Source organism: Malaclemys terrapin, chromosome 4 (genome assembly GCF_027887155.1).
Source record: "Malaclemys terrapin pileata isolate rMalTer1 chromosome 4, rMalTer1.hap1, whole genome shotgun sequence".
NCBI lineage: Eukaryota > Metazoa > Chordata > Testudines > Emydidae > Malaclemys > Malaclemys terrapin.
Window position 1 is genome coordinate 81450709 of NC_071508.1, and position 25478 is coordinate 81476186.

A 25478-nucleotide genomic window follows, 5' to 3' on the forward strand; every position below is an offset into this window, starting at 1 on the left:
CTAGAACAGCGTTTCTCAAATGCACCCACCAGGGGCTTTTCTTGTGGCCACAGCCTCTTGAGGTGTCATTAGGGGACAGCAGCGGCCCTGCCCCCTCCTTGGTGCTCATGGATGCACAGCCTTGGTGTTGGTTGCTTGGGCTTCCAGCAAGGGTTGAGCAACCGGTGAGTTCCCCATCTTTCCAGCAGTTATGGGGCTCAGGATTTGGGCTTCAGCCCAGTGGTGGGGAAGCAGGGTCTGGTTGGGAGGCTTTGGAATCCAGCCCCGGGGCTTCAGGCTTCACCTCCCCCCATCTCCATTGCCCACTGGCGCCTCCCTCGCTCCCCCCATCCAGGACTTAATTTGTCCCCAGACTTCACCAGGGCTGAGTAAGTCCGCTGTGAAACGTGATGTTAACAGACTTCCTAGCTAGCAATAAATAAATTACAGTAATTTGGACATGTATCTGTGCATATTTATTTGTTTTTCCTAAAGCTAATTAGAGTATTTTAGGAAAAAAGTGAGCGCGGCCACCAGCAAGAGTTGGTGGCCACACTGAGGCCACCAAATAATTTGTCCTGAGAACCTCTGGCCTAGAGAGCAGATGATCAGCTGAGGCCTGAGAAATCAGATAGATAAGCCACTGAAGTCTGCTACAAGCTCCCCTTCTTCCCCAACATTTGGCATTCTAGGTCAGTGAATATTTTCTTCTATGAGCTACAGATTTGTGTTTCTGTGGGTGTTTCTCTGGTAATGAGGGAATAGGAATAAAGGGTATTTGAGGGCAGAACAACAAATTAAATATCATGGAATTTAAGAATTGTTCCTGCAATGACATTGGATCCTGCTCATGCTTAGCAGCAAAGAACAGGAAACAAACAAGGACCTTGTAACTTAATACCATGATTAAAGATTTGCACATACTTGGAAACTTTCACCCCTTAATCCAGCAAGTATCAAAGTGTAGAAGGAACATATGCATATCAAGTTTACTTTGTTTAAAAAGAGAAATACCAAGCCCTGGCAGTCATTAAAAGGAGTAGTTATTTTTAAAGCAGTTTTATTACTGTCACCATATACCAAGGAGGAAATGCAGAGTGAAGTACCTATTACTTACTTGTCCTGCATATTGTCCAAATTTCTTCCTGAGGCCGGTAGCCAGTCCAGCAAGGCATTTGGCAGCCAAAGCAACCAACATGACATTTGTGTCCTTTCCAACAACCTGCAAAGGAAGGACAACATTACAGGCAAACAGATATCAGAGAATCAGAAGTCTAGGCAGAGTGCTACTTGCATTGAAAGAATAGCCACAGCAGCAACAGTGAATTTGTCCAAAGTTAAGAGTGAAGCAGTTACTTGGGGTACCAACTTGAACTGGGCCGGATAATTTCATTCAATCCCAGAAGGATACTGCATCACTGTCCTGGTACGCTGAATGATAAATGTTGCTTCAATCAGTGAACTGTAGTAGTCCTAGCCAGTCAATGAAGTTCCCATCATACTATGTTAAATTACTCCTGGGGGAATTCTGACCCACTGTGCAATGCTGAATTTATGCAGAATTAACGATCTGTGCAGAATTTCATTTTTTCCCCATGGAATTGGTGTGGTAGAGCCGCTGGACCCAGCAGAGCCCAGCTCTCCAGCTAGTAAATACAAGACACTGCCAAGGGGGAGGGAGAGCTGGAGGGTTCCAGGCAGCTGCAGTTCCCAGTGCATCTTGAAGGAAGGAGGTGGTGTGCAGGAAACTCTGTACAAACCCTGGAACCAGCATCAGCTGTTTCCTTGGGCTTTATTTATTTATGGGGTGGGGTGGGGGGGTGGTTGATCTCAAACAGGTACATTTCAGGACTCCCCTTAAAAGGATGTAGTTTTCCAGTAACAAAGTGTGCCTGACTAACTTGAAAGTCTCAGACAGGAAGCCATATGGATTTCTGATAGAAGAGTAAGTCAAGGGCAGGATGAGACAAGTCTTCCCCATTTTGCAGAATTATACTTTAATAAATACAGACTGGAATTAACTTAAGACCAGGTGTTTGGATGGGGAGCTAAAAAGGTCCGTTGAAAGCATACATCTAAATGCATGTACATATTACACATTTACAATGTAGTGCCATTTGTGTGTCTAAAAATGGCAGTTTTATGAAGAGCTGCAGGTTGTGGAGGTACCAATCTCCTCTACTTGGACTTGTGAAATCCCAAACCGGCAGCCAAAGCCCTAGAAAACTGCAGTCCCCTAAGAGAGCGTTGAGTAGGGAAAGGATTTTGCATGCTGCTCCCCCAAAAATCAGATTTGAAAGTTAGGATTGTAATACAATCAAGTGAAAGCATTAAATTGCCACTATTTTTGCACCTTCATAAGGAGACCATTTGGTCTGAAGGTGGAAGGAATATGATCAATCCCTAGAGACTTGTGGACAAGGTTAGGAACATAGGAACTGCCACACTGGATCAGATCAGTGGTCTATAACCTATCTCCAACAGTGGGCTGCACCACCTGCTTCAAAGGAAGGTGCAAGAAGCCCTGCAGTAGGAAGTTGTGCAATAACCTACCAGGAGTGTTACAGGACAAAGGGGAAGTTTCTTCCTAAACCCCACCCATTAGAGGTTCTCCTTTTTCTCTGAAGAATGGGGTTTATAGCCCTTCTATATCTTTTTATTTTAAATCTTTACTATAAGATAGCTGAATATTCTTGTTATTTGTATAATCATCCAATCCTTTTCCAAATCCAGTTAAGCTCTTAGCCTCTGATGTTACATAGCAATGTGTTCTACAGGCCAACTGTGTCTCATAATACCCTATAATTCTGCTATATTCTTTTTGAGAAAGGGTGACCAGAACTGAACACAGAATTCTCAAGATGAGAGCATACCACTGATTTATATAATTATATTTTCAGTATTTTTCCTCCATCCCATTTTTTCCTAAACTTCTCTCACGTGTCTGTAGAAAGAGGCACATACCCAAATGTATTATTGGAGGAAAGGTCTGTTGGATTCTCATACTATTTGAGAAGCCTACATGTCCCAATGTTCAACAGGACAGAAGCAAACCAAAATAATTTAAGCACCACCCTATTGGGTGGGTCTGTTAATCAAAGGTGTAATGTTAAGAGTAATTTGGACATATGCATTGTGCCAGTATTTGGTCTTATGACCAGTGGTGGCCTTTCAAGGCATTAAAATCTAATCTTTTGGCATTAAGCAGTTAACTGCTGCAATATACAAATGCAAAATACTTATGACTGGTACAGCGATTTTTACCTTCTTAAGAACTTTCACCATGTCTGCATAGTCCCCTGCTTCCAGTTTGGGATTCTTCACCAGCATTTCAACAGCTTCCAGAGCTTCTTTCCTCTCTTGCCACTTTTTGGCTTCCTGCAAAGCAAAGCATTCTACATTTGTGTACACCAGACACCTAACAGCTCTAGGAAAGCTCACTCTAGACAGACCGTAGAGTCTAGAGCCTAACTTTGTCCCAAGAAATTCAAGTACTCTTAGTATCCTCATATACTCTAAGCTTGGTGGTTACAGCTAGCCATTGGAATGCACTCACATTTCAGTTTCTATCTTGATTTTACACCTATTTATGCAGATTAGACTGCCTATGTCGTGCAAGCCAGCTCCCTATTATTCGTGTAACAGTACTGCCTATTTGCAGGATGTATGTCAGTCAAAGTCCATCAGCCCTCACCTCTCAATATTGCAGAGATAAGAGGTAGCGGTTTATACTTACTATTTTGTCATAGAAGTCTTTGGGAAGTTTGGAAAGAATCTCCACAGCTTCCAGTAGCTCATAAGCATCCACCTGTGGGACAACCTCATCTCCATCATCTCCTCCTGCAGGTCAAGAGAAGAAAGATTAGTGGAGGTATGCAAGCTTAGCAGAGAGGCTTGTCATGTCAGTCAAATTTCATTCTTACACATCCCCATGCTCCCTTCATCAAAGACAAGAGGGGAAGTGGACTATGAATGGTAATGTTTTTGCTACTTTGCTACTAGGATTATGTTCAATACTATTTTTTCCCCCAAATGTGTCTTGTTGATAGGATGGTGTGCCCCACTTGCTTTACGTCTCTTTTAACTAAATGCACCTTTCTGGTCTGTTCTATTTCTTACTGTGTCTTTTAATAATGACGTGTTTCCAAGTAGAGTACCATCACCACATAGGTTACCTCCATCTGCATCCCCTCCAGCTGCCTGCTGCTGCTCAAATTTGGCTTTCAGCTCTTGCTGGGAACGCAGGAATCTGGTCTGTTTGGGAGCTGCTGGCGGTAGTTTGACCCATTCTTCTTCCAACTCTTTTAGCTGTAAGAATCACAAGAATAATAATTAAAAAGCAATGGTATTCCCCCCGCCCCCCCCCCCAATTGTCAGGAATTTTCTTCTTTAGGTTTTAACCTTATAATCTGGTTGTGCTATCCTTTCAGTTCACTTGCAATGATATTCTAATCCTACAATATTTGTCCTATTGTGGAGATAGAGCTTATAGAACTTATAGAATATCAGGGTTGGAAGGGACCTCAGGAGGTCATCTAGAGATGACGAGAGGCTACAAAGCTAACCTCCCTCCTCCCAGAGGTATGGTAAACTCACTGTTTAGGATTTTGACTAGTTATATTTATAGTGCATAGAAATATTACCAGGGGTGAGGGGAATGTTTACTAAAATTGAAACTGGTTAGAACAGTGGGAAAAGGTTATTTTTGGCTTTTGTGAAGAGGTTATGATCTAAATAAAGAGGAAAAATGGCGGGTTGAGTATATTAAAGTCTTATGCTATAGCCATGCCATCGCATGCAGAGAGATTAATAAAGTCACTAGGTAAGTAGGGTTGAGTCAGCCCAGCTTTGAATACCTAGTTGTAGAAAGCAGTACTGGTAATTCAGTTTTTCAGGAAAAGGAATATCTTTTTGAATATCTCTGTATACCAGAGATGTTACTACCCTACTGTTTAAAAGCAACAACTTCTCATCTGACCGCAATACTCAATTAAACGGGGGATGGATGTGTGGGCATTTGAAAAGCTCCGAATATTGAGTATTTAGTTTCCATAACACCATGCTATTACATTAAGACCTTCCTGTGCATAGACAATGCCTATCAAATCCTGGACATTACCAGAACATATTTATTTTTGTTATAATACATTGCAAGTTCTCCCTTCTTTGCCAAGAGAGAATGGTGACCCTGACACCTAGTTCTTAAAGGGAGCAGATGGCAAGTGTAGTTGCCCAAAAGAGATGGGGAGAATCTAAACTACCCACCTAAATTCCCCCTCTAGTTGCAATTGGATATGGTATTTTTCCCACCTCTCACCCACCGAAGAAGTAGTGAACAGATTTGCTATGCATCTTTAACCAGAATGTTGCTTAGTTACCATTTTGAAGCCACAAAAATGAAAAAAATAATTTTGTTTTAGAGAGAGAGAAAATGTTAAGTGTTTTTACCAGACAGCAACAGTTTTCAGTAAGACAGAAAGGCTCAAGAAAATACATGCTCAGGTAAAAATCTCTCATCCTGGTATATAACAGGGTTTTATGAGAATTAGTTTGAACACTGGAATATTTATGAACCTTAGTTCATAAAACTTTGCTCAGATAGATACTTCCTGTAGCCTACCTGAACCGAGTTTATGTTCTGTAATGGTGGTCTCAGAGCATCCCTTATCCAGCGGTAGATCTCTACAGCAAGGAGTTTGGCTTCATCTCGAACAGCCTTCTCTCGAGACTCAAAGAGTTTTGGCAACACTTTGATAATTGGCTTTAGTGAGATTATTTTTGAACCAAATTCACTGAAAGTTAAGAAGAATACATACGGTGTCAATGGCAGAGCGCAAAATCCAAATTTAGCCACAAAGACCATCAACATTAATTAGCTATTATCTTGACACAGCTGGGGTCCTAGACAGAACTATTGTATAAACTGATGCCTTTCATAGGCTGTGTCCCGTACAAGAGGCTGTGTCATAATATATATAATCAGCAATGGTTCTACATATTAACATGCATTGCCATCATTTACCAATCTGAAGCTACTCATTTGTTGTGTTAAAGAACAGTTGCTCTATCACAATTCCTTCCCTCCTTCATATAGTTTGGAATAATAAAACCAGGCTTTTGAAACCACTTCAAAGCACGTAATCCAAACTGCTGCTTAAGACTGTCCCCTTGCCAGAGAACAAGAAACCTCTTTTAGAGTGGAGTTTGTGTGACCTATTTTTCTGATCACACTAGAATCTCCTCTGACTATCCCTTGGAGGCACACTGCAGAAAAGCATTAGTCATTTTGCTATTTGTTAGACCAGATTAGTGAGCCATGGGTCATCTCACAGAAAGTGTGCGCTTTGACACTTCCCTGCACACACACCTGGTCATCCACCCTTTGGTACCAGATTCTGCAAGTTGCCCTTGTGCCCGTTGCACAAAGTCTCAGCTTTCAATCACTACTGAATGGAAGCACATCAGTACTCTTTCCGTACTCAGCTACTAAGAACTGGTCAGGTGCTATTGTACTCTTATGCTATCAGATGTTTACAAGAAGCTTTATAAGAAACAGATTAGCTGCAGGAGGAACATCCCAATCATGGATTAAGATACAAAATACAAATGAGTCACCAATCCTGTGCAAGGAAAGGTTAATATATACCAGAGTTTCCCAGGGAAGCATACTAGGGCCAATGTTGGTCCATACATTAGCCTATAACATGATTATGTCAAGAGTCTAGGAATGATTGTGAGTAACTATGGAAGAATTTAGCTAGTTAACAGGGAAACAACAACAGACTAAAACCTGAGAAGTGTGAGGTAATGCACAATGAAGGAACATTTTCTAATTAAAACAAATGGGTTCTAATTGGTTACATGCTTGACAAAAGCTAGGCACCAATGCAGACAGCTCAAAGATGCCTGCTTGATACACAGGATGGGCCACAAATGCAGAGATCTCTGTTCTTGTATTAATACAGCAAAAAATGCAAAAAAAACAGTCTAGTCCCACGGGTCAATATTCCACCTTGAATAAAGAATTTAGTTTTACCATCTCATCTCTGAAGGATATAAAATAATTTTATAGACTATTTTAAAGAATTGAACGTAACTACAGAATGAGCTAGAGCTGAAACATAAGTGGCAGAGAAGGCTCATCAGGATTCCCAATTACACGGTTTGTTTTTATAGCACAATATGGCATGATTAAATAAGGCAACTTATAACTGATAATTACTCTTAAATCTGGGACACTACTACAGAGGCATACATCTTAGAATTAAAAATAGGCTTTAGACATAGGACATCATCTGCAGTAACAGTAGATGGGATAACAACAAAAGGCAATCTATCCTCATGCTTTAGGAACTAGCTGATTATTAGGCGGTTGCTCTCTTCAGAAGGACTCAATACTGGCCATTTGTATCTGTTCTAGAGATTCCTATGCTTAAAGTTTCTATTTCACATACCAAATACTGATAGGATCATGCATCAGACACAATAATCAGATATTGAAAATTTAGGGATATTTAGACTGAGAAAAAGGAGGGGGGAAGTGTCTTGGGGGGGAGAGAAGAGGAAAACAATGATAATAAGCCTACATTTAGCAAAGAGAAATACTACAGAGATTTGGCAAACTCCACATACTGGTGAAATTAGACACTTCCAAGGGAATATTTTTAAAAGTTACTCTACAGATCAAGAGGACAGCTAAGTAACGGATACTACATGGAATTCCTGAATTAAAAATCTGAAAGTGCAAATATATCGAAAAGTATTCAGAAACTGCTATAAGCAAAATTCCTTTTTTGCAGATTTGACACATGTAAGACACTTCATGTGACATTTGTACCCAAGATATGCTGTAAGTCTAAAATTAAATGTAATTTTACACTTACACTGATTGGGCTTCTGAGAAGTTTCAGTAGTATGTTATAGCCTTTCCTATTAAGAAACTCCTAGACTATGCCAGACACACAAATTCCTTTGCTCACCAGTTCTTGCACAATAATTTATTTTAAAGCAATACAAGATGCATCTTTCCTTTGGTTTGCTGTGCATGCAATTAAAGATATTTAAAATTTGCTTTAGGACTGACCTGAACAATATCAAATTCTTTAGTGAAAGCTGTTAATATCCCAAGTGAAGAGTGTTGTTTCATAAACACCACACTAATAGATATTATTTTATGCATTAGCAATCAGCAGGGGGAGCATTTGTGGGGAGGACACCACCATTTTTATTTTAAACTCAAAGATATTTATTTACAATTGTTCTAGTTCATTAAACAACTTTGTTTTATCTGTTCAGAAGAGGCAAGTTCCCAAGCCTGGAATCAATAGTTCTGCTGGGAAATAGCTCTGGACCTAACATTCAAGAAAATGTTTTCATTAAACAAAGTCTGGCAAACAGATTGCCAAGACTGAAACTGATCAAGATACAAGAACAGTAATTGCAGAGAAAACACTCACATATGACTAATTCCCACACTGTCCCTGTCAGGGCAAATGCGGTCATTAAAAAAGGTTGTTCACTGAAGTCATTACAATCTAGAAGATTCAACAATACCAAATTCCAGAGCCACCTACAGCCTTATCTAAATTATCTGTTACTTAACAGCATGTGGAGTTGAAACAAGAGAACTTACCTCAGTGCTTTCCTCAATGTCTCTATACATGCTACTATGATCTTAGGGTTCTTGTTGTCCAAGCCTTTCAACAGCTCTTCTTGTACAGGTTCCCCTTTCTCAATTTCTATATACATTAAACATATGTCTATACCAAACTCCTTTGCTCTGGCTTTAGGTTGATTGAACACTTTATTTACAACTCCAGAAATCACTTCTCCTGTTGTCCTGAAAACAGATGACATATTTAGTTTTCAGCAGACAGAACAGCGAACGTAATTAGTTCTACGACCCATGAGGCATATGCACACATAGCAATACTGAGATAACTAAGCAAGCCTCACCTTCTGGAAACTAGATCCTATTTAGGATAACCATGGCAATAACATTCCCTAAAGACTTGCTCCACTATGTTACTGAACTTGGCTAGGTACCACACATGCAGTTTACTAGCTAACGAGTGTTCCCCACCTCTACGCTTGTTTCATGTGCCTGTTGTATCTTGTTTAAGATTGTAAAGCTTTTCATGGCAGGGACTGTACAGTGCTAGCACAATGGAACCCACCCTAATGGGGACCACAAATCAAATAAAATAAATTATATATATACACACACACACACACACATATATACACACACAAAATTTTCAATGCATGCAGAACAGCATGACACCCGAGGAGACTAGTTTTAGGAGTTCCAAAGCACCAAAAGTTGTGTGAGAGAAATTATATATATGCATACACGCACACGCGCACACACACACACACACTGCCCCCTCATAGGTATACACTACTTCACACAGAAAAAGATGCAAATCCATGTTCAAGAAACTTGCAATCTAAGTATAGTACAAAAAGATACCAGGAAAAGAGGGAGGTTCATATACAGCAGTTATGGAATTATATGTTCTGTCCTTTAGCTTCTTTTAAAAATCTTTAGATAATATAGAAGGTTGGCATAGAAGAGTGGGTTTGAGGGATGAGGAAAAAAAGATTCTCTTCCAAATCCCTCCTTCAATTAATAAGGGAAAGTATGCTGGTATGCACCATCAGGATGGATATTCCAAGTGTTGGAATTTAGCAGTTAATTATAGCATATGCTATAGTTTTGAAACTATTGACAGGACTTTTTATATAACTCCCGTCTGAGGTACTAATATTTCGCATCTTCAATTTTATCATTTGAAATATAGAGTAAAAATTTCCAACACAGATGCTCTCTTCATTGAGCTGAACTTAAAGTGGACAACACTAAGTCTGTACTCTGAGGGTACATCTACATAGCCAAGAAAAACCTGCAACTGGTCCACGCCAGCCGACTCAGGCTTGCAGGGCTCAGGCTGCGGTGCTGTTTCATTGCTGTGAAGACTTCCAGGCTTGGACTAGAGCCTGGGCTCTATGACCCTGCAGGGTGGGAGGGCCCTAGAGCCCGAGCTCCAGTCCAAGCCTGGAAGTCTTCACACAATGAAATAGCCCTGCAGCCAAAGCCCCATGAGCCCATGTTGGCTGGCATTGGCCAGTCCCGGGTTTTTCTTTGCTATGTAGATATACCCTGGGCTATGGAAGCAGAGAAAGGTAAAAGATTTATACGATCTGAAGAGAAATCTAGGATACTATTGCGGCTGGCAATACTGCACTTTGGTTGGGAAGGACAGTCTATTCTAAAGACTTCTGTTCTTTTTAATTAAAAAACAGCGATATTAGAACACCATTGTTCACTATACAAGCAGTTCTGGCTGTCTCTAGCCTGATGTGGCAATTCCCAAAAGCATGACAATTTTAACTTCTCCAGTATACAAGAGAAGATCACTTACAATTTCTTGGTGTGCTGTGTTTTAACGTTCTGAGTGAAGGTTAATGCTTCTAATGCTAGTTTCTAATGCTACATCTAACGAACATGGTGAAATGGGTTACTAGTTTTGAACTAGAGATAAAAAAAAGTCCATTTGTTTGATTTCTAAAAATTTCTAGAGCATAAGAATTTTCCAGTTAAATTCTGAAAGTTGACTCATTTAATTGCAAAACTTCCCCTCCCCATTTTACTTTTTCTGCAACATAGCAGAGCATAAGTTTAGAAATGATTAGACTACTAACAAAATTCACTACATATTAAAAAATTGTTTATTATTAAAAAACTAACAAGTTGTCCCACACTATTATTTCCTGTAAGTTCCTTATGACAAGGAGAGAAATACACAAGTTTCAAAAAGTTCAGTGAATAGTTGTTGGGGGCAGAATAGATCTGGACAAGGAGTAGTAGTCTGGAGATAAATGTGAGAAGGGAGGGAAAAACAGTAGAAACAAAAGTGAAACTGTTTGAGCAGAATATTCCAGGAGTCTTGAGGTCTGAGTCTAGCCTTCATTGATTTGAGATCTACCATACCTTCTCACCAGAAGGGAAAACCTATAATGGCAGTAGGCCGTAAAAGAGACCCAGTTTGGGTCTCATCTATCTCAGAGTTGTGAAGAATATGTATTAAGGTTATAACTACCAACAAGAATGCACTTTTATGTAAACAAGGAGTCTGGTGGCATCTTAAAGACTAACAGATGCTGGTGACTACACACCACACCACAGAAACACCAACCCAGGAACCAATCCCTGTAGCAAACATCGTTGCCTACTCTGTCCCCATATCTACTCTGGCAACAGCATCAGAGGACCCAACCACATCAGCCACACCATCAAGGGCTCACTCACCTGCACATCTACTAATGTTATATATGCCGTCATGTGCCAGCAATGCCCCTCTGCCATGTACATTGGCCAAACCGGCCAGTCCCTCCGCAAAAGAATAAATGGACACAAATCGGACATCAGGAATGGTAACATACATAAGCCAGTAAGTGAACACTTCAATCTCCCTGGTCATTCTATTACAGATTTAAAAGTCACTATCATTGAACAAAAATACTTCAGAAACAGACTTCAAACAGCAGAACTAAAACTCATTTGCAAATTTAACACCATTAATCTGGGCTTGAATAGGGACTGGGAGTGGCTGGCTCATTACTGAAGCAGCTTTTCCTCTCCTGGAATTGACACCTCCTCATCTATTATTGGGAGTGGACTACATCCACCCTGATTGAATTGGCCCTGTCAACACTGGTTCTCCACTTGTGAAGTAACTCCCTGCTCTCCACGTGTCAGTATATAATGCCTGCATCTGTAACTTTCACTCTATGCATCTGAAGAAGTGAGGTTTTTACCCACGAAAGCTTATGCCCAAATAAATCTGTTAGTCTTTAAGGTGCCACCAGACTCCTGGTTGTTTTTGTAGATACAGACTAACACGGCTACCCCCTGATACTTAACACTTTTATGTAGAAATCCATGATTAAATCAAGTCTTCCTGACTAGTGATTTAAAATCAATGTGATTTAAATCAAATCCACCCTGCGTCAGGAGGAAGAAAGTTAACCCAGATGGCTCTTTTCTAAACCTCAGCAAGTTTGAAGGAACAGCTACCATGCAAACAGCAGCTCCTGATTTCTTATAACCTTACACTGTACACTATGTTGGATGATAGACCAGATCACTCAACACATTTGAATGAGTTCATTTATATGGTTTGACAATCATGAGGATTCACAAAGGCTGTTAGTTTGCTGGGATTCTGTACATTAAAACTAAAATCACACAGTATTTTTACCATACATAATCCAGGCAATCTCATCTAAGCCTTGACTCCAAAGCTAATTATGTGTTCTTCTCACTCTATATAGGTCAATTGAGGAGGAGTGCAGTTTCATTTGAAGGATTTTTAACTTTGAACTTTTTATTCCACTTCTACCCTTCTCAAGTTATAAGACTGCTTAATGCATTATGGTCAAGTGAGAAAAGGAATCCCAGTTTATGACATCCATTCCTTCAACTCATCATTGCATTTTACTTGTCTTTCCTGTTTCAGAAAGAAATTTTTTTTAGGATTTAGAATACTAAACACACTGTTTTGTCACAGAGTTTATGAATACAAGAAGTTACAGTCACAGCACAGCAGAGTCATTAGCAACTGGCCATCCAGTAAACAGTTTCTTCAGATCAGGAAGTAAATGGGAAACATGGTAGAAACGCTGAAAGTGGCAGCTGCACAGGGCAAATTAGCTCTTCCTAGAAAGGTCATGTTAACTATCACAAAAACATATCATTAGGAAGGAGAAAGGACTTACTTTCCTGCTACATGAGCATTTTCAACATAGGCAAGTGCTGCTTCTAATCCTTTCAACTGAGCCACCGCATTGGAGTCTGTCACAAATTTCTTTATTAGTCCCAGATACTTGGACCATTCAGGGCTTTTCTCATCTTCTATTTTCTGAAAAAGCTTCAGAGCTTCTTCGTAGCCATTCACTCTGGCTTTCCACAACTAGGAAAAGAAGTCATGAGTTAGGCACTGTGTTTAGTTAAATCGCCTGCCATTTAACTTTCATTATCACTTGTGTAGATTTGTCCTTCTCAGTACATAGCTTGAATAGTTGTCTCTGATCAAAGGAAGCACAGGATAAGAATAGCAAGCACATAGAAGATCAGTTGTGAATGAAATTTGTGTAGATATACCAGCTGCAGCTAGTCTGCCTATTCTCCACTGAAGAAACATCAGGTTCATGTAAGAGTTAGCTTTACTCACATTGGTATTATTGCTTGTTACTGCACTGAAGGTTTGAAAATGGGTTTAATCCTGCAAGCCTTCTATGTGCAGAATTCTTATATTCCTCAATAGGAATTTTGTACAGCTTCAGGTCCTAAGTGTATGTACTAGCTTTGTATAATTGGTTTAATTTTGATCATGGCAAGAATTATGATTAATACATTTATTCAGTTACAGACACTGTTTATTCTGCCCTAGCCTGTATGTCCGGAAGAGTACATATTAGGTCACGTTTAACTTTAAAAAACAAAAAACACTGCTACCTTAAACGAATACCGCCAAGATTACTTAGAATATGCAAGCTAAACAAGAACATTTTAGAACAGTATTTAAAACTTCTCTTTCTGTATGAATTGGGCAACTATATAATCCCAAAGCACTCTTTCCAAGGATGATCTCAACATAAAATGCATGCAACTTGATGACACACATCAAGACAGAACATCTGAGATGCAGTTTGAAACTTCCCAGTGAGGGAAAAAACAGGACAATTTTTTGGTTGAGTATAAGAAGTCAGACAATACAACATCTAAAGCAGCATCTCAAACTGGGGTCCATGGACCCCTGGGAGTCCCTAAGGGTAGCTCATGGAGCCTGCTGATTAACTCCTCCCCTCAACTCCTTTACACTAAGTCTGTCGGCGCAGTGGGGCTAAGGTAGGCTTCCTACCTGCTCTGGCTCCACACTGCTCCCGGCACATCCCTGTGGTCCTGGGGCTGGGGGGGGGGGGGGGAGGGGGGAGGAGGAAGTGTCCCTTGTGTACTGCCACCGCCCCAAGCTCCAACGCCACAGCTCCCAATGGCCAGGAACTGTGATCAATGGGAGCTGTGGGGGCGGTGCCTGTGGGCAGGGGCAGTGCACACAGACCCCCTGGTCCCCGCACCTAGGAGCTGCCGGTCGCTTTCGGGAGCCACTAGAGGTAAGCGCCGCCCAGCAGGAGCCTGCACCCCTACCACTTGCTCCTGCCCAGGGCCTGCACCCAAACTCCCTTCCATAATCAGAGCCCGCACCCCCTCCCACACCAAAACTCCTTCCCAGAGCCCACACCCCAGACCCTCTCCTGCACCCCAACCACCTGCCCCAGCCTGTGAAAGTGAGTGAGGATGGGGAAGAGCGCGCCATGGAGGAAGGGGGCATCCAGCGACCGGTGGGCAGGGTAAGGGCTGAGCAGGGGATGCTTGGGGGTCCCCCAACATTTTTAAATAAAAATGGAGGTCCTAGGACTGCTAAACTTTGAGAACCGCTGCTCTATAGATCAGCATAAGTCTTGTGGCTGTGGGAATCTCCAAGATTCTTATACTGATATATGTCAGGCTAAGCATAGATGCCTCCCACTTTAATTCATGAGAAACCAACTTCTAAAGTGTACTACATAAAAACAAACAGTCATATCTGCAGGGACAACCCTGGATTAGAGATGAGGTGATTCTAATAGGTCTTTTCCAACTTCAATTTGTGATTCTATGTCCATTGTAGGTGGAGTGAGAGTCTGGAAAGTATTTTATATTCCAATGCAGCTTTTCTTGAAGGTAGGAAAGGTTTTCACAGTTAAGAAAACATGGAAGACACATCTTAAGGAAATTATTTATTTATTTATTTGTTTTTTTAAATAGTTGATCACCCTTAGTATTTGCCCATAAGTGTTTGGTTACCTTTCTTCCAGTTTGTTCAGTAAGATGGAGTGCAAGGATGCAAAAGCTCCTTAAATTCAAAGGTTGAGTACAATTCACTTTGGCCTTAAGGACCTCCCAGCTCAGTTATACTTGCCAGCCAACTGGAATCAGACTCAATTCCTCCACTTAAGACTTGTCAGGAGATTTAAGTGGGAATAAAATCCACAGAATGTACATATACACAAAGTTACATGCATACCTAATCTCAAACTCCTAGTACATACTAGGGTGACCAGATTAGCAGTATAAAATATCGGGACGGGGCGGAGCAAAAAAAGGGGGGCGGAGCAAAAAAAATTTTTTTAAAGGGGCCTGGGGCATTAGCAGGCCCCGGCCCCGCACGCTGCCCTCCCTGCGGAGCCTCCTGCCCCGCCACGGGCATATGCGGGGCGCGGTGGGTCCGGGCGGGGGCAGCGCGGAGCGGGCAGGAGCCGGGTGGGCGGCAGGGGCCGAATCCCCGCTGCTGCCAGGGAGCCCCGCGCCTCTCCCTCCCGCTCGCGGCTGCGGCTCCTTCCCAGCAGGACGCGCCTCCCGCTGCCCCGGCCACATGCGGCGCGGGTCCCCCGCACATAGTCTCCCTCCCGCCGGGAAGGAGCAGCTGGACGTGTACCGCATGTGCACGGGGCAGGCTGGTGGGCGCGTCCCGCCGGGAAGGAGCCGCAGACGCGAGCGGGAGAGAGAGGCGCGGGGCTCCCCGGCAGCAGCAGGGATTCGGCCCACGCCCCCGCGCCACCCACCTGGCCCCTGCCCGCTCCGTGCTGCCCCCGACCGGACCCACCGCGCTGCCCTGCGGGCTGCAGCAGCCTCCAGGGTGCGCTCCCGGCCCCGGGTGCAGCAGCCCGGGCAGAAGCCCTCTAGCACGGCGGGGGGGGGTTCACAGCTGAGCCCCCCCACCCCCGTCTCCCTCCCTTGCCAGCTCCCTTTTGCCCGCCTGCCCAGTGCCCAGGTGCCGGAGCTGACTCACCAGCTCCAGAATCCAGGCACCACCGCCACCCCCTCCCTCCAGGCTTGCGCCGCCATGCTGCAAGCCTGGGAGGGAGGAGGAATGCTGCGTGGTTGGGGAAGAGGCGGGGCCAGGGCGGGGATTTGGGGAGGAAGCCAATGGGGGAAAGAGGGGGCAGAGCCGGGGTGTGGGGGGGTGCGAGCGCCAGAGCAGAGGGCAAAATTTCTTTTTTGTCCAGTGTCCCGAGGTCGGGACGCGGGACAAAGAAGCAAATATCGGGACAGTCCCGATAAAATCGGGACATCTGGTCACCCTAGTACATACTGAATAATTGATTGGTTTACCAAATGTGTTAACCTAACAATTTAAATTCTGAAAGTTTTATTTTTCCTACATATCTAGACATCCTCGCTGTGTTGGCAACCTCAAGATTTCTCTTCAATCATTACAGTATAACCTCAGAATTACAAACACCTCAGGAATGGAGGTTGTTCATAACGCTGAACAAAATATTATGGTTGTGCTTTCAAAAGTTTACAACTGAACATTGACTTAATACAGCTTTGAAAATGTACTATGTAAAGAAACATGCTGCTTTCCCTTTTTTGTTAGTAGTTTACGTTTAACATAGTACTGTACTGTATTTGCTTCCCCACCCCCATCTCTGCTGCTCCCTGATTGTGTACTTCCAGTTCCAAATGAGGTGTGTGGTTGACTGGTCAATTAGTAACGCTGGTGTTCGTACCTCTGAGGTTCTATTGTACTTGAAGGTGGACATGGAAATAATAGGAGTACTTGTGGCACCTTAGAGACTAACAAATTTATTAGAGCATAAGCTTTCGTGGACTACAGCCCACTTCTTCGGATGCATATAGAGTGGAATAAATTTATTCTCTAAGGTGCCACAAGTACTCCTGTTCTTTTTGCGGATACAGACTAACACGGCTGCTGCTCTGAAACATGGAAATAATATATCCATTTTTCTTCTTGGTAAAGAATGATTACAGGTTGATATCAATTCTTCCCATCACTCCTCAAGGGTCCTGGCAGCAGTTCAACTGCAGAGGAACTGACATGGACATTCATTTCACATGTGTGGAACATTAACATATTGGACACTACACTTCGATTGATTTATTAAGAAGAGGCTATCAACCAAATTCTGCTCTAGAAATCCTACTCAGCTTTCAGTTCCCCCTTTTGTTAACAGAACTGAGGCAGTTTCAAATAAGATTGCATGCTTTAACATGGGATTGTCCAGACTCTACGCACTTTGGTGTATTTAGTAGGTACAGCAGCCGCATTCAACCACCCACACTAAGTATATGGACCAAGCCAGCTCCCATGGACAAGTTCTCCTACCTTGTGTTCACATTTCTGGTCAATGGACAGTTTAATCCACTCGCTATCGTCTCCCATTGTGCCTCAGGTTCTCTCTATAGTTACAGAAATTCCTGGGGAGAGAAAAATATAGTTAACTCCAACAAGCCAGGCAGTTTCAGAAGGTGCTACATCTAGTTATAGTTTATTATTACAACAGAAATAAAAGTGAAAATCCAATATTCCATAAGAACATTCTAATCCCTGTAGCTGAGGGTGAGTGGGAATTAAGCTAGCCATTACATTTAGGTACCCACCACTAAGACCATGGTATTTGTCTAGCCTTAGAAGAAAGACAACTAAACAGTTACAGGTTAAAGAATACTGATGCTGTAATCTGTTATATACCAGGGGATTGAAGCCTCAGTCTGGGAAAGTTTCAAATGGGAAACAAGACATGCAAAAGTCAGACTAAGTGTAGTGAGTTCTCGAGGAAGTTTTTAAAAAAAGCCAAAAAGGACTAGGTGCCTATCTACACTAGAAAGCTGGCTCATTGCTGACAAGAATTGTCAGCAACAGGCACCCTGAAAATAGTTGACTTGCTAATATAAGGAGGACAGCCACTTCTAGGGCCTTGACAAAAAAGCATGATTGATTTGAACAGTGCTGAAAGAGGGACAGACCCATTTATGTTAGCAGTCAAATTAGTTTTATCACTTGTTCAGAGGGACACAGAGCTAACAGTTGACAGCAGCAGGTCAATTTTTTAACTGTAGTAAGGGCTAGAAATTCACATCCATTTAAATATTTCTAGAAGTTTCTTAACTCTAATAGGAATGGGTCAGACAATCCAGACCCAATCCCCATCTTGGATGTATTATGTGACTAATCTGACTGCTCAGCAAATAAACCAAGGATACTGCTAACAAGGGAGAAGAAATCAGTAGAATGAAAATTCAGCAGCAGGAAGGGAAGAGTTCCCAGGGTTCTGTATACAAACAGATGAAGTGAATCTGGAAAAGGGTCAACTTGAAGCGGTTGCAAAGAATCCAGAATAGCGACTAGGATGTGCAGAACAGGAAGAAGAGTAATAGATAATACTAGGTGGGCCATCTTCTAGAGTTACTTTATAAACGCAAGCACTTTTTTTTTTTAATTAAATCAGGAAGATCTACTCAAATACTCTCAGCTTCCATGGATATTGCTCAAGATTGTTCTCACTATGGATGCATAAACCAGCTAATTTGCACAGTCTCCACAGTGAAAGGGTCAACATTAGGCTTACGTGCAGAAAGTACAATCAAAGTAGCAAACCTATTCTAAAGTGTAACTATGTAATTTGTCTTTCCCAGTTTGCAAACACTGATGCGGTTGTTTTCTTCCTTTTCAGCAACAGCACAGTTACTTAAGTGGTATTGAAAATAGGGCAAGTTTGGTTTTGCAGCAGCAAAGACAGAAATCAAACTTAAGATGCCAACAAAAATGGGGACTTGTCCTATTTAGTTAAAAAAACATTAGGGTAATAATAAAGAGGCCACCCCCAGATCACTCTAAGATTCTATGCATAGGAGGGTGGGATGGCCAGCAATGGCTGGGTTTACTATTCCTGTTGGCCAATTTAATATAGATTATGGGCCAAATTTAACCTTTTGTAAGTGGATACAACTCACCAATTTAAATGGGCATTTCACCTATTTATACCAGAGCTTAATTTCAGCCTACTGACCAAATTGTTCCCTTGGTACATAAGGTAGGATAAGCCATCAACTTCAACACAAAAAGGTACTCTGTATCTAAGGCAGAATTCAATCCTTGAAGTTTGTGTTAAAGGAGGTACCATTTAAAACAAAACAAAAAAAACCCCACATACTCCACAGGAGAAGCACCATTAAAAAACCCCACACACCACAGAGGTATGGTAACTCCTCACTTAAAGTCATCCTGGTTAACGTTGTTACATTACTGATCAATTAGGGAACATGCTTGTTTAAAGTTGTGCAATGCTCCCTTCTAACCACTGCTTGCAGGAAGAGCAGCCCATTGCAGCTAGCTGGTGGGGGCTTGTAACCAGGGTAGACCAGCAGCCCCCCTATCAGCTCCCCGCTCCCCTAAGTTCCCTGTGCTGCACCCGCTCAGCAGGCTATCCCTCCCCCCACTGTCATGTGCTGCTCCTGTCCTCTGCCTTGGGGCTGCTCCCAGACTCCTGCTTGCTGTGCACGGGGGGAAGGAGGGGGCTGCTAATGTCAGGGTACCCCCCCCCGCTCCTGCACCCCACTCACCCCTTCTCTATATAGAGCAGAAAGGGGACACAGAGGGAGAGAGAGACAGAGCTTGGGGCAGCAGCTGCTGTCTCAACTTCCTGATCCACTTAAAAAGACAATGCACTTAAGAGTGGGTCAGCTTACTTAAAGGGGCAGTGTGCATCTCTCTCTCCCACAAAAGGGGTGTGTGTGTGTGTGTGTGTGTATGTATGTCTGCTATGCGGTCTCCCCTCCCTCGTGTTCGTGCTGCCTTGTGTGAGAGGCTACATTAACGTGTTAACCCTTGAGGGCTCAGCCGAGTACTAGTTCATCATTTAGCAGCAAGGCATTCCCTGGGAAATATCCCTCCCTCTTCCACCCTCTAACTTCACCACCTCAACCAAGCTTCACAATCATCATAGCTGTGAACAGTATTAAATTGTTTGTTTAAAACGTATACTGTGTGTATATCTATATAATATATAGTTTGGTGAAAAAAATTTCCCTGGAACCTAACCCCCTTTATTTACATTAATTCTTATGGGGAAATTGGATTCGCTTAACATCGTTTCGCTTAAAGTCGCATTTTTCAGGAACATAACTACAACGTTAAGTGAGGAGTTACTGTAGTACAATAAGGTCAGTTTCACTAATGCACCTTCTGGTGTCAAAGCCCCTCTGTTTCAAGCCAGATCACCAGCATTCTGTAACTGAATTTGCACCCACATCTGACCTCTTCTCTTCCTACACCTTATACTGATCCCCCTCTTCCACCAAAATCTCTCTGAACTACCTGTTATTTTTCACCTACCCTAAAAGTAGATTAAAGATAACACTGCACCCTGAGACTCTGCCAGCCTGCTGGCGCCCCCTGTCCCTTCCCCCCATCACTTGCTCCTCTCAGCCCCCTGGCCAGACCCCAGTGCATCTCCAGCTCCAGGCAGTTCTGCTTCCCACTATCTGTGGGGCCCCAGCTGTCTCCCCAGAGCTGAGCTACCTGGGACTGGTGCAGAAGCCTGGCCAGTCTCGGCAGTCGGGCGGGGGGGCTTGGCTGGGCCCCTCCAGGCAAGTGGTGCCAGGCCCACAAAAGATTAATCCTGCCCTGCCAAAGACCCACATTTCCCACAATGCTTGTGTGCACTAAAGTAAGGGTTTGAAAAATACATTTACCAGTAACAAGTGGGAAGCTTCTCAAGTGTGTGAAGGATTGTTTCTAGCCCTTATAATTGTGAAGGTAACCATCCAGAAAGGAACCAAATGTAAACAGATGCAGCGTGGTCTTCCCCAAACTTCAGACAGCTCCAGTGTCTGCTACTCAGCATGTCTCTCCAATTTTTCAAGTATTGTAGGATACTCCAAAGGCCTCATTTGCAACTAAGGTTCTGTTTTTATTATCTGAAGACTTCTTACAGGAGGCATGTGAATGGCACCTCATACTTTCTAACATCTAAATAGCAATTAGCCTCCATAGGGAACAATGCATGCTATACTAAGACTGCTTTATTACTAATAGATTTGCAAGAATTAAGTGTTTTATCTCTGGAACTTTCCCAACTAGTTTCACTAGTAAATAGGATTAAAGAAGTTCAAATAAAGAACAGATTCTAGTTCTTTCAAAGTCAATTGTTACAATTCAACACTATCCAAAAAATGAAAGCATGCTAATCAACTGAAGAAAGTTTTGCAAGACTAGTTTGGTTTTGGCTTGATCAATAAGACATTTATAACTTCAAATCCCCAGATTCATTTGCAGAGATGAAAGGCAAACCCTCCCTAGCAACTCTTAGCTGGACAAGCTCCTATAATACATAGCAGTTGACCTATAAAGGATGTCAAGGAAAGGGGTATGTCTAAAGACCTTATAGATAGTTTATAGGCAAGAGAGGGGAGGAAAGATGTGGCAAGGGGAATTTTCTGCAATATTTATGAATCTTATGTGTGCCTCAGTTTCCATCTGCACTTCACATTGTAAAAAAGTATGTCTCCTGGTCAGACAGCATAGAAGGCATGAGGTAGGGTATCATCTGGTTGTCATGAACAGGGTCATAAAACTAACCATCTGAAACTGACCTTGAATCAGAGCAACCAGCAAGACAAAGATGTCCAATGACTGAAGATCAAACAGCAGAAAACCCTGGGGAGACAGACAAGGGGGAGAGGGAGAGCAAGAGATGGAGTCTATCACAGCTTGGCTGGCTCATCATGGCACTGGTTTGACCTGGGTGGACTATGACTTAGATTAGCACAGAGAGGCAGAAGTTAAGGACTTTCAGCTTGTGTATGCGCCAGGTGACTAACATATATGTTACCTTATTTTGAAAAGGCTGCCTGTTTCACTGTAAATACACAACACTGAAGGGGTACAGTACAAGCCTGGTGCAGGACTCTGGCTTGGCTGGATTTACTGCAGAGAGCCAGAGAGAGAGATAGGGATAGCTGGTGCCAAAGGCCTAGTCTCAGAGTCCTGGAGACCATGGGCCTGCCCATGTGGAACTCCGTGGGTCCTTGGGGCCCAGCACACTAAATGGGCCCCCTCCCATGAGACTTGTTACAGGCTGGGGCACAGACCAGACCCTATGACTAACACAAGGCTAACACTTGGAGGATTCCAAGAGACATAAGAAAGTGTTAAAGTGGGAAATGCTGAGAGAACATTATAAAGCTGTCGACAAACTGCCCAAAGTTTGTTGTGACATAATGAGGAAGAGGCTGTCAAGGGAAAGTTTGGAGTAACATTGAAGAGCAACAATTGGCTGCCAAATTTAACTAGAAACGTAGGCCATGTCTATAGTAAGAGTGACAGTGTATTATACTGCCAAAGTGCTCCTAGTGTGGATGCAACTATAATGGCAAAACTGCACTTTACTGGTTTGGCTACATCTACACCAGGGACTTTTACCAGTGCAGCTATGTTGGTCAGGGATCACACCCCTGAACGACATAACTATGCTAGCAGAAGTCTGCAGTGTAGCCAAAGCCTTAGTTCTGTTACCTAAACCTGGCTCTTAAAATCTTGAAGATGCAAATAGTGAAGACATTTGGTTTTGAGATGTTTAGAAATATAGAACTTATTTAGCAAAAATAATACTGTTTCACCTTGCAAATGACCGGTGACCGCCATGACAAGTGCAAATACCAACAAGAGGACTAGTTTATCCTAAGCCAGAATGGACACATTACTGGAACTGATGTCTGCTGCTGCTATCGCAGTATTTATATGACTCCCCACCACTTCAGTATCAAAACATTACTGTTCCAAAAGAGTAGATACCTACTGTTTCAACGCTGTTGTACTCTTACAAGTTAAAAGCAAACTTTTCTAGATCATTTAAAAACATTAAATTCTGAGAAATTGGTCAGATCAAGTCAATTTCCAAGGAGGCTCTCTGAAGTATTAAAAAAAAATTAAGCCACTAAAGTTTCTCCTGCAGTGGAGGCACTGTTTTGCCCACCATAAAGAAAGCTACAATATTAGTTGAATGAACCAGCTGAGATTAGACCTGCCAATTCAGGTTGTTCCCTTCTTCCTGAAGGGATGACTACACACTGCATTGACAGGACTGGATTATCTGTCCACACGTACTTGTTTTATAGCAGTTTCAAGTCATGTTTAATTTCTAGCTCTGAAAATGCTGTTTTACTTGAACTAGATTAAAGTTTTATCACATTTACAATATTTGTGAGTTTCATCACCATGGCATCTGAGCCTCAAGTTTCACCTAAGCTAAAATCTGAACATACTAAAATAGCCTGATAGAAAAGTTCTTCAGAAAACCCAAGAGATCAGAGCAGCAGATACCTAGCATTTATTTTATAACTCTCAACGGTGCAACAGAAAAATTGAGTGTGTAAGATCTCCCTAATCCAAGAACTATAGTCTGTTCAATCAGACCAGAGTAATAAATAATACCTAGTTAGAACTCTTTGGGCTTGCGTAGCAGGTTCTATGTTACTAAGTGAGAAACTGGAGCCCCATTACCAGTCCTGACCTCTTGATGCCTGCAAGAGGAGCAATGAGAAATCAGGGGAACTTTAACCATGTCATTCAGTAAAAATTTCTCAAGATGATTAACGAGAAACACTAGCAGGCTTTAAGTCAGAGGTGGGCAAACTACGGCCTGCGGGACCGTCCTGCCCGGCCCTCGAGCTCCTGGCCCGGGAGGCTAGCCCCCGGCTCCTCCCCTGCTGTCCCCTCTCCCCCGCAGCCTCAGCTAGCTCCTCCTCCACCAGTGCAATGCTCTGGGCAGCAGGGCTGTGAGCTCCTGGGGCAGCGCAGCTGCAGAACCCAGCCTGACCCGGTCTCTGTGCTGCATGGTGGCGGCAGCGTGGCCTGACTCCAGCGTGGCCCGACACTGCCAATCACCAGTGCTCCAGGCAGCGTGGTAAGGGGGCAGGGAACGGGGGGGGTTGGATAGCAGGCAGGGGAGTTTGGGGTGGTGGTCAGAGGGCAGGGGTGTGGATAGGGGTCAGGGGAACAGGGGGTTGAATAGGGGCAAGGGTCCCCAGGGGGCAGTCAGGAAGGAGGGGGGGTTGGATGGAGCAGCAGGGGGAAGTGAGAAGGGGTGGTTGGATGGGGCAGGAGTCTGGGGGGGCAGTCAGGAAAGAGAGGAGGAGTTGGCTGGGGCAGCAGGGGTCCAGGGGCCGTCAGGGGACATGGAGCAAGGGTGTGTGGATGGGGCAGGGGTCCCAGAGCGGCCGTCAGGGAACAGGGGGTGAGAGGGGGGTTTGGATGGGGCAGGAGTCCTGGGGGAGCAGTCAGGAATGAGAGGGGGGTTGGATGGGCTGGCAGGGGACAGGGGTTCTGGGGGAAGTCAGGGGACAGGGAGAAAGGGTGGTTGGATGGAGCAGGGGTCCCAGGGGGGCAGTCAGGAAAGAGAGGAGGGGTTGGATGGGGCAGAAGGGGTCCAGGGGCCATCAGGGGACATGGAGCAGGGGCATGTAGATGGGGCAGGGGTCCCAGAGCAGCCGTCAGGGAATGAGGGGGGGTCAGATAGGAGGTGGGGGCCGGGCAGCCCTCAGGCCAAAAAGTTTGCCCGCCCCTGCTTTAAGTCAATGATTGGTTATTCTTCGGCAATGGAAGAGGGCTGGGTACTGTTTTGGGAGGATAGAGAGAATCTCATTAAGCGATCTGCAGGATGACAACTATCTTGAAGAAATCATGCCCAAAGATTATGGAAACCCACAGCACAAGTCCTCAATGGAAGGAAGCAAACAGGTAATGCAGACAGGGAGAAATGAACTCTAAACATGATGGCAAAGACAGTTGAATAAGGTTGTTTCTCTCAGCTGAAGAGGCAAGATAGCTATATACTAATGGCATATCTTCACTAGCAACGCAGCAGCGCTTTAACGTGGCTGTGCAGTCACACCACCAGCGCTGGGAGAGAGCTCTCCCAGTGCTATAAAAAACCCACCTCCACAAGGGGAATAGCTCCCAGTGCTGGTGCACGTTACAGCGCTGGGGGGGGGGAGGGAGAAGAGGTGGGGGGGTGTTTCACACCTCTCAGCAAGAAAGTTGCAGCACTGTAACGTGCCAGTGTAGACAAGCCCTAAGATGTCCAGCAATAAGGTGTTCTTAGTAAGTCTCCCCTCTAGTATTCAATAACTTTGTTCTATATCTGTCTTGCTGAGAACTCACCAAAAAAAGAGCAAAATGCAAATTTAATCACATTACTGCTATGTACTGAAGAATGAAAACTGAAAGAAATTCCAGAAAATGTAACTTTTCCTAAATGTGCACTTTGAATGCAATTTAGATGCACTCTAGAAAGAATATATACAAGTTACTGAGGTGAGGCAAAGCAAACTGACTTTTCATCCTGGCTAAGAAAGCAAGAGTGATTTGTGCTGTAAGAATAAAATCTGAAACAAGGCCAACATTAGAAGCAAATGGAAAGGGGGAGGGGGGGAGGAGAGGGAAGGACAAAATGTGATCAACTTTGGAACAAGTAGGCTAAATTCTAATGCTAGATATAAGAGCTCCAAATGCTGGTGGGTCACTACTTACAGACTGCCTTGCCTCCCCTCCCCCACCTGAGTGTTTACAAAGCTACAGGCCATGAGAACC

General features: G+C 43.4%; 1 protein-coding gene across 4 annotated transcripts in view; it reads right to left on the minus strand.

Annotated features, from left to right (window-relative positions):
- CKAP5 (cytoskeleton associated protein 5) overlaps positions 1-25478 on the minus strand; it is a 93540-nt gene that overhangs the window by 62264 nt on the left and 5798 nt on the right. For all 4 annotated transcript variants that reach the window (XM_054028406.1, XM_054028403.1, XM_054028404.1 and 1 more), the window contains exons 2-9: positions 17214-17305; positions 12760-12953; positions 8612-8818; positions 5600-5771; positions 4155-4287; positions 3716-3819; positions 3244-3357; positions 1097-1201 (exon numbers count right to left, since the gene is read on the minus strand). In XM_054028406.1, coding sequence (XP_053884381.1) covers positions 1097-1201; positions 3244-3357; positions 3716-3819; positions 4155-4287; positions 5600-5771; positions 8612-8818; positions 12760-12953; positions 17214-17270 — 1086 coding nt within the window. In that variant the 5' untranslated portion in view covers positions 17271-17305. The remainder of the gene's footprint in view (positions 1-1096; positions 1202-3243; positions 3358-3715; positions 3820-4154; positions 4288-5599; positions 5772-8611; positions 8819-12759; positions 12954-17213; positions 17306-25478) is intronic.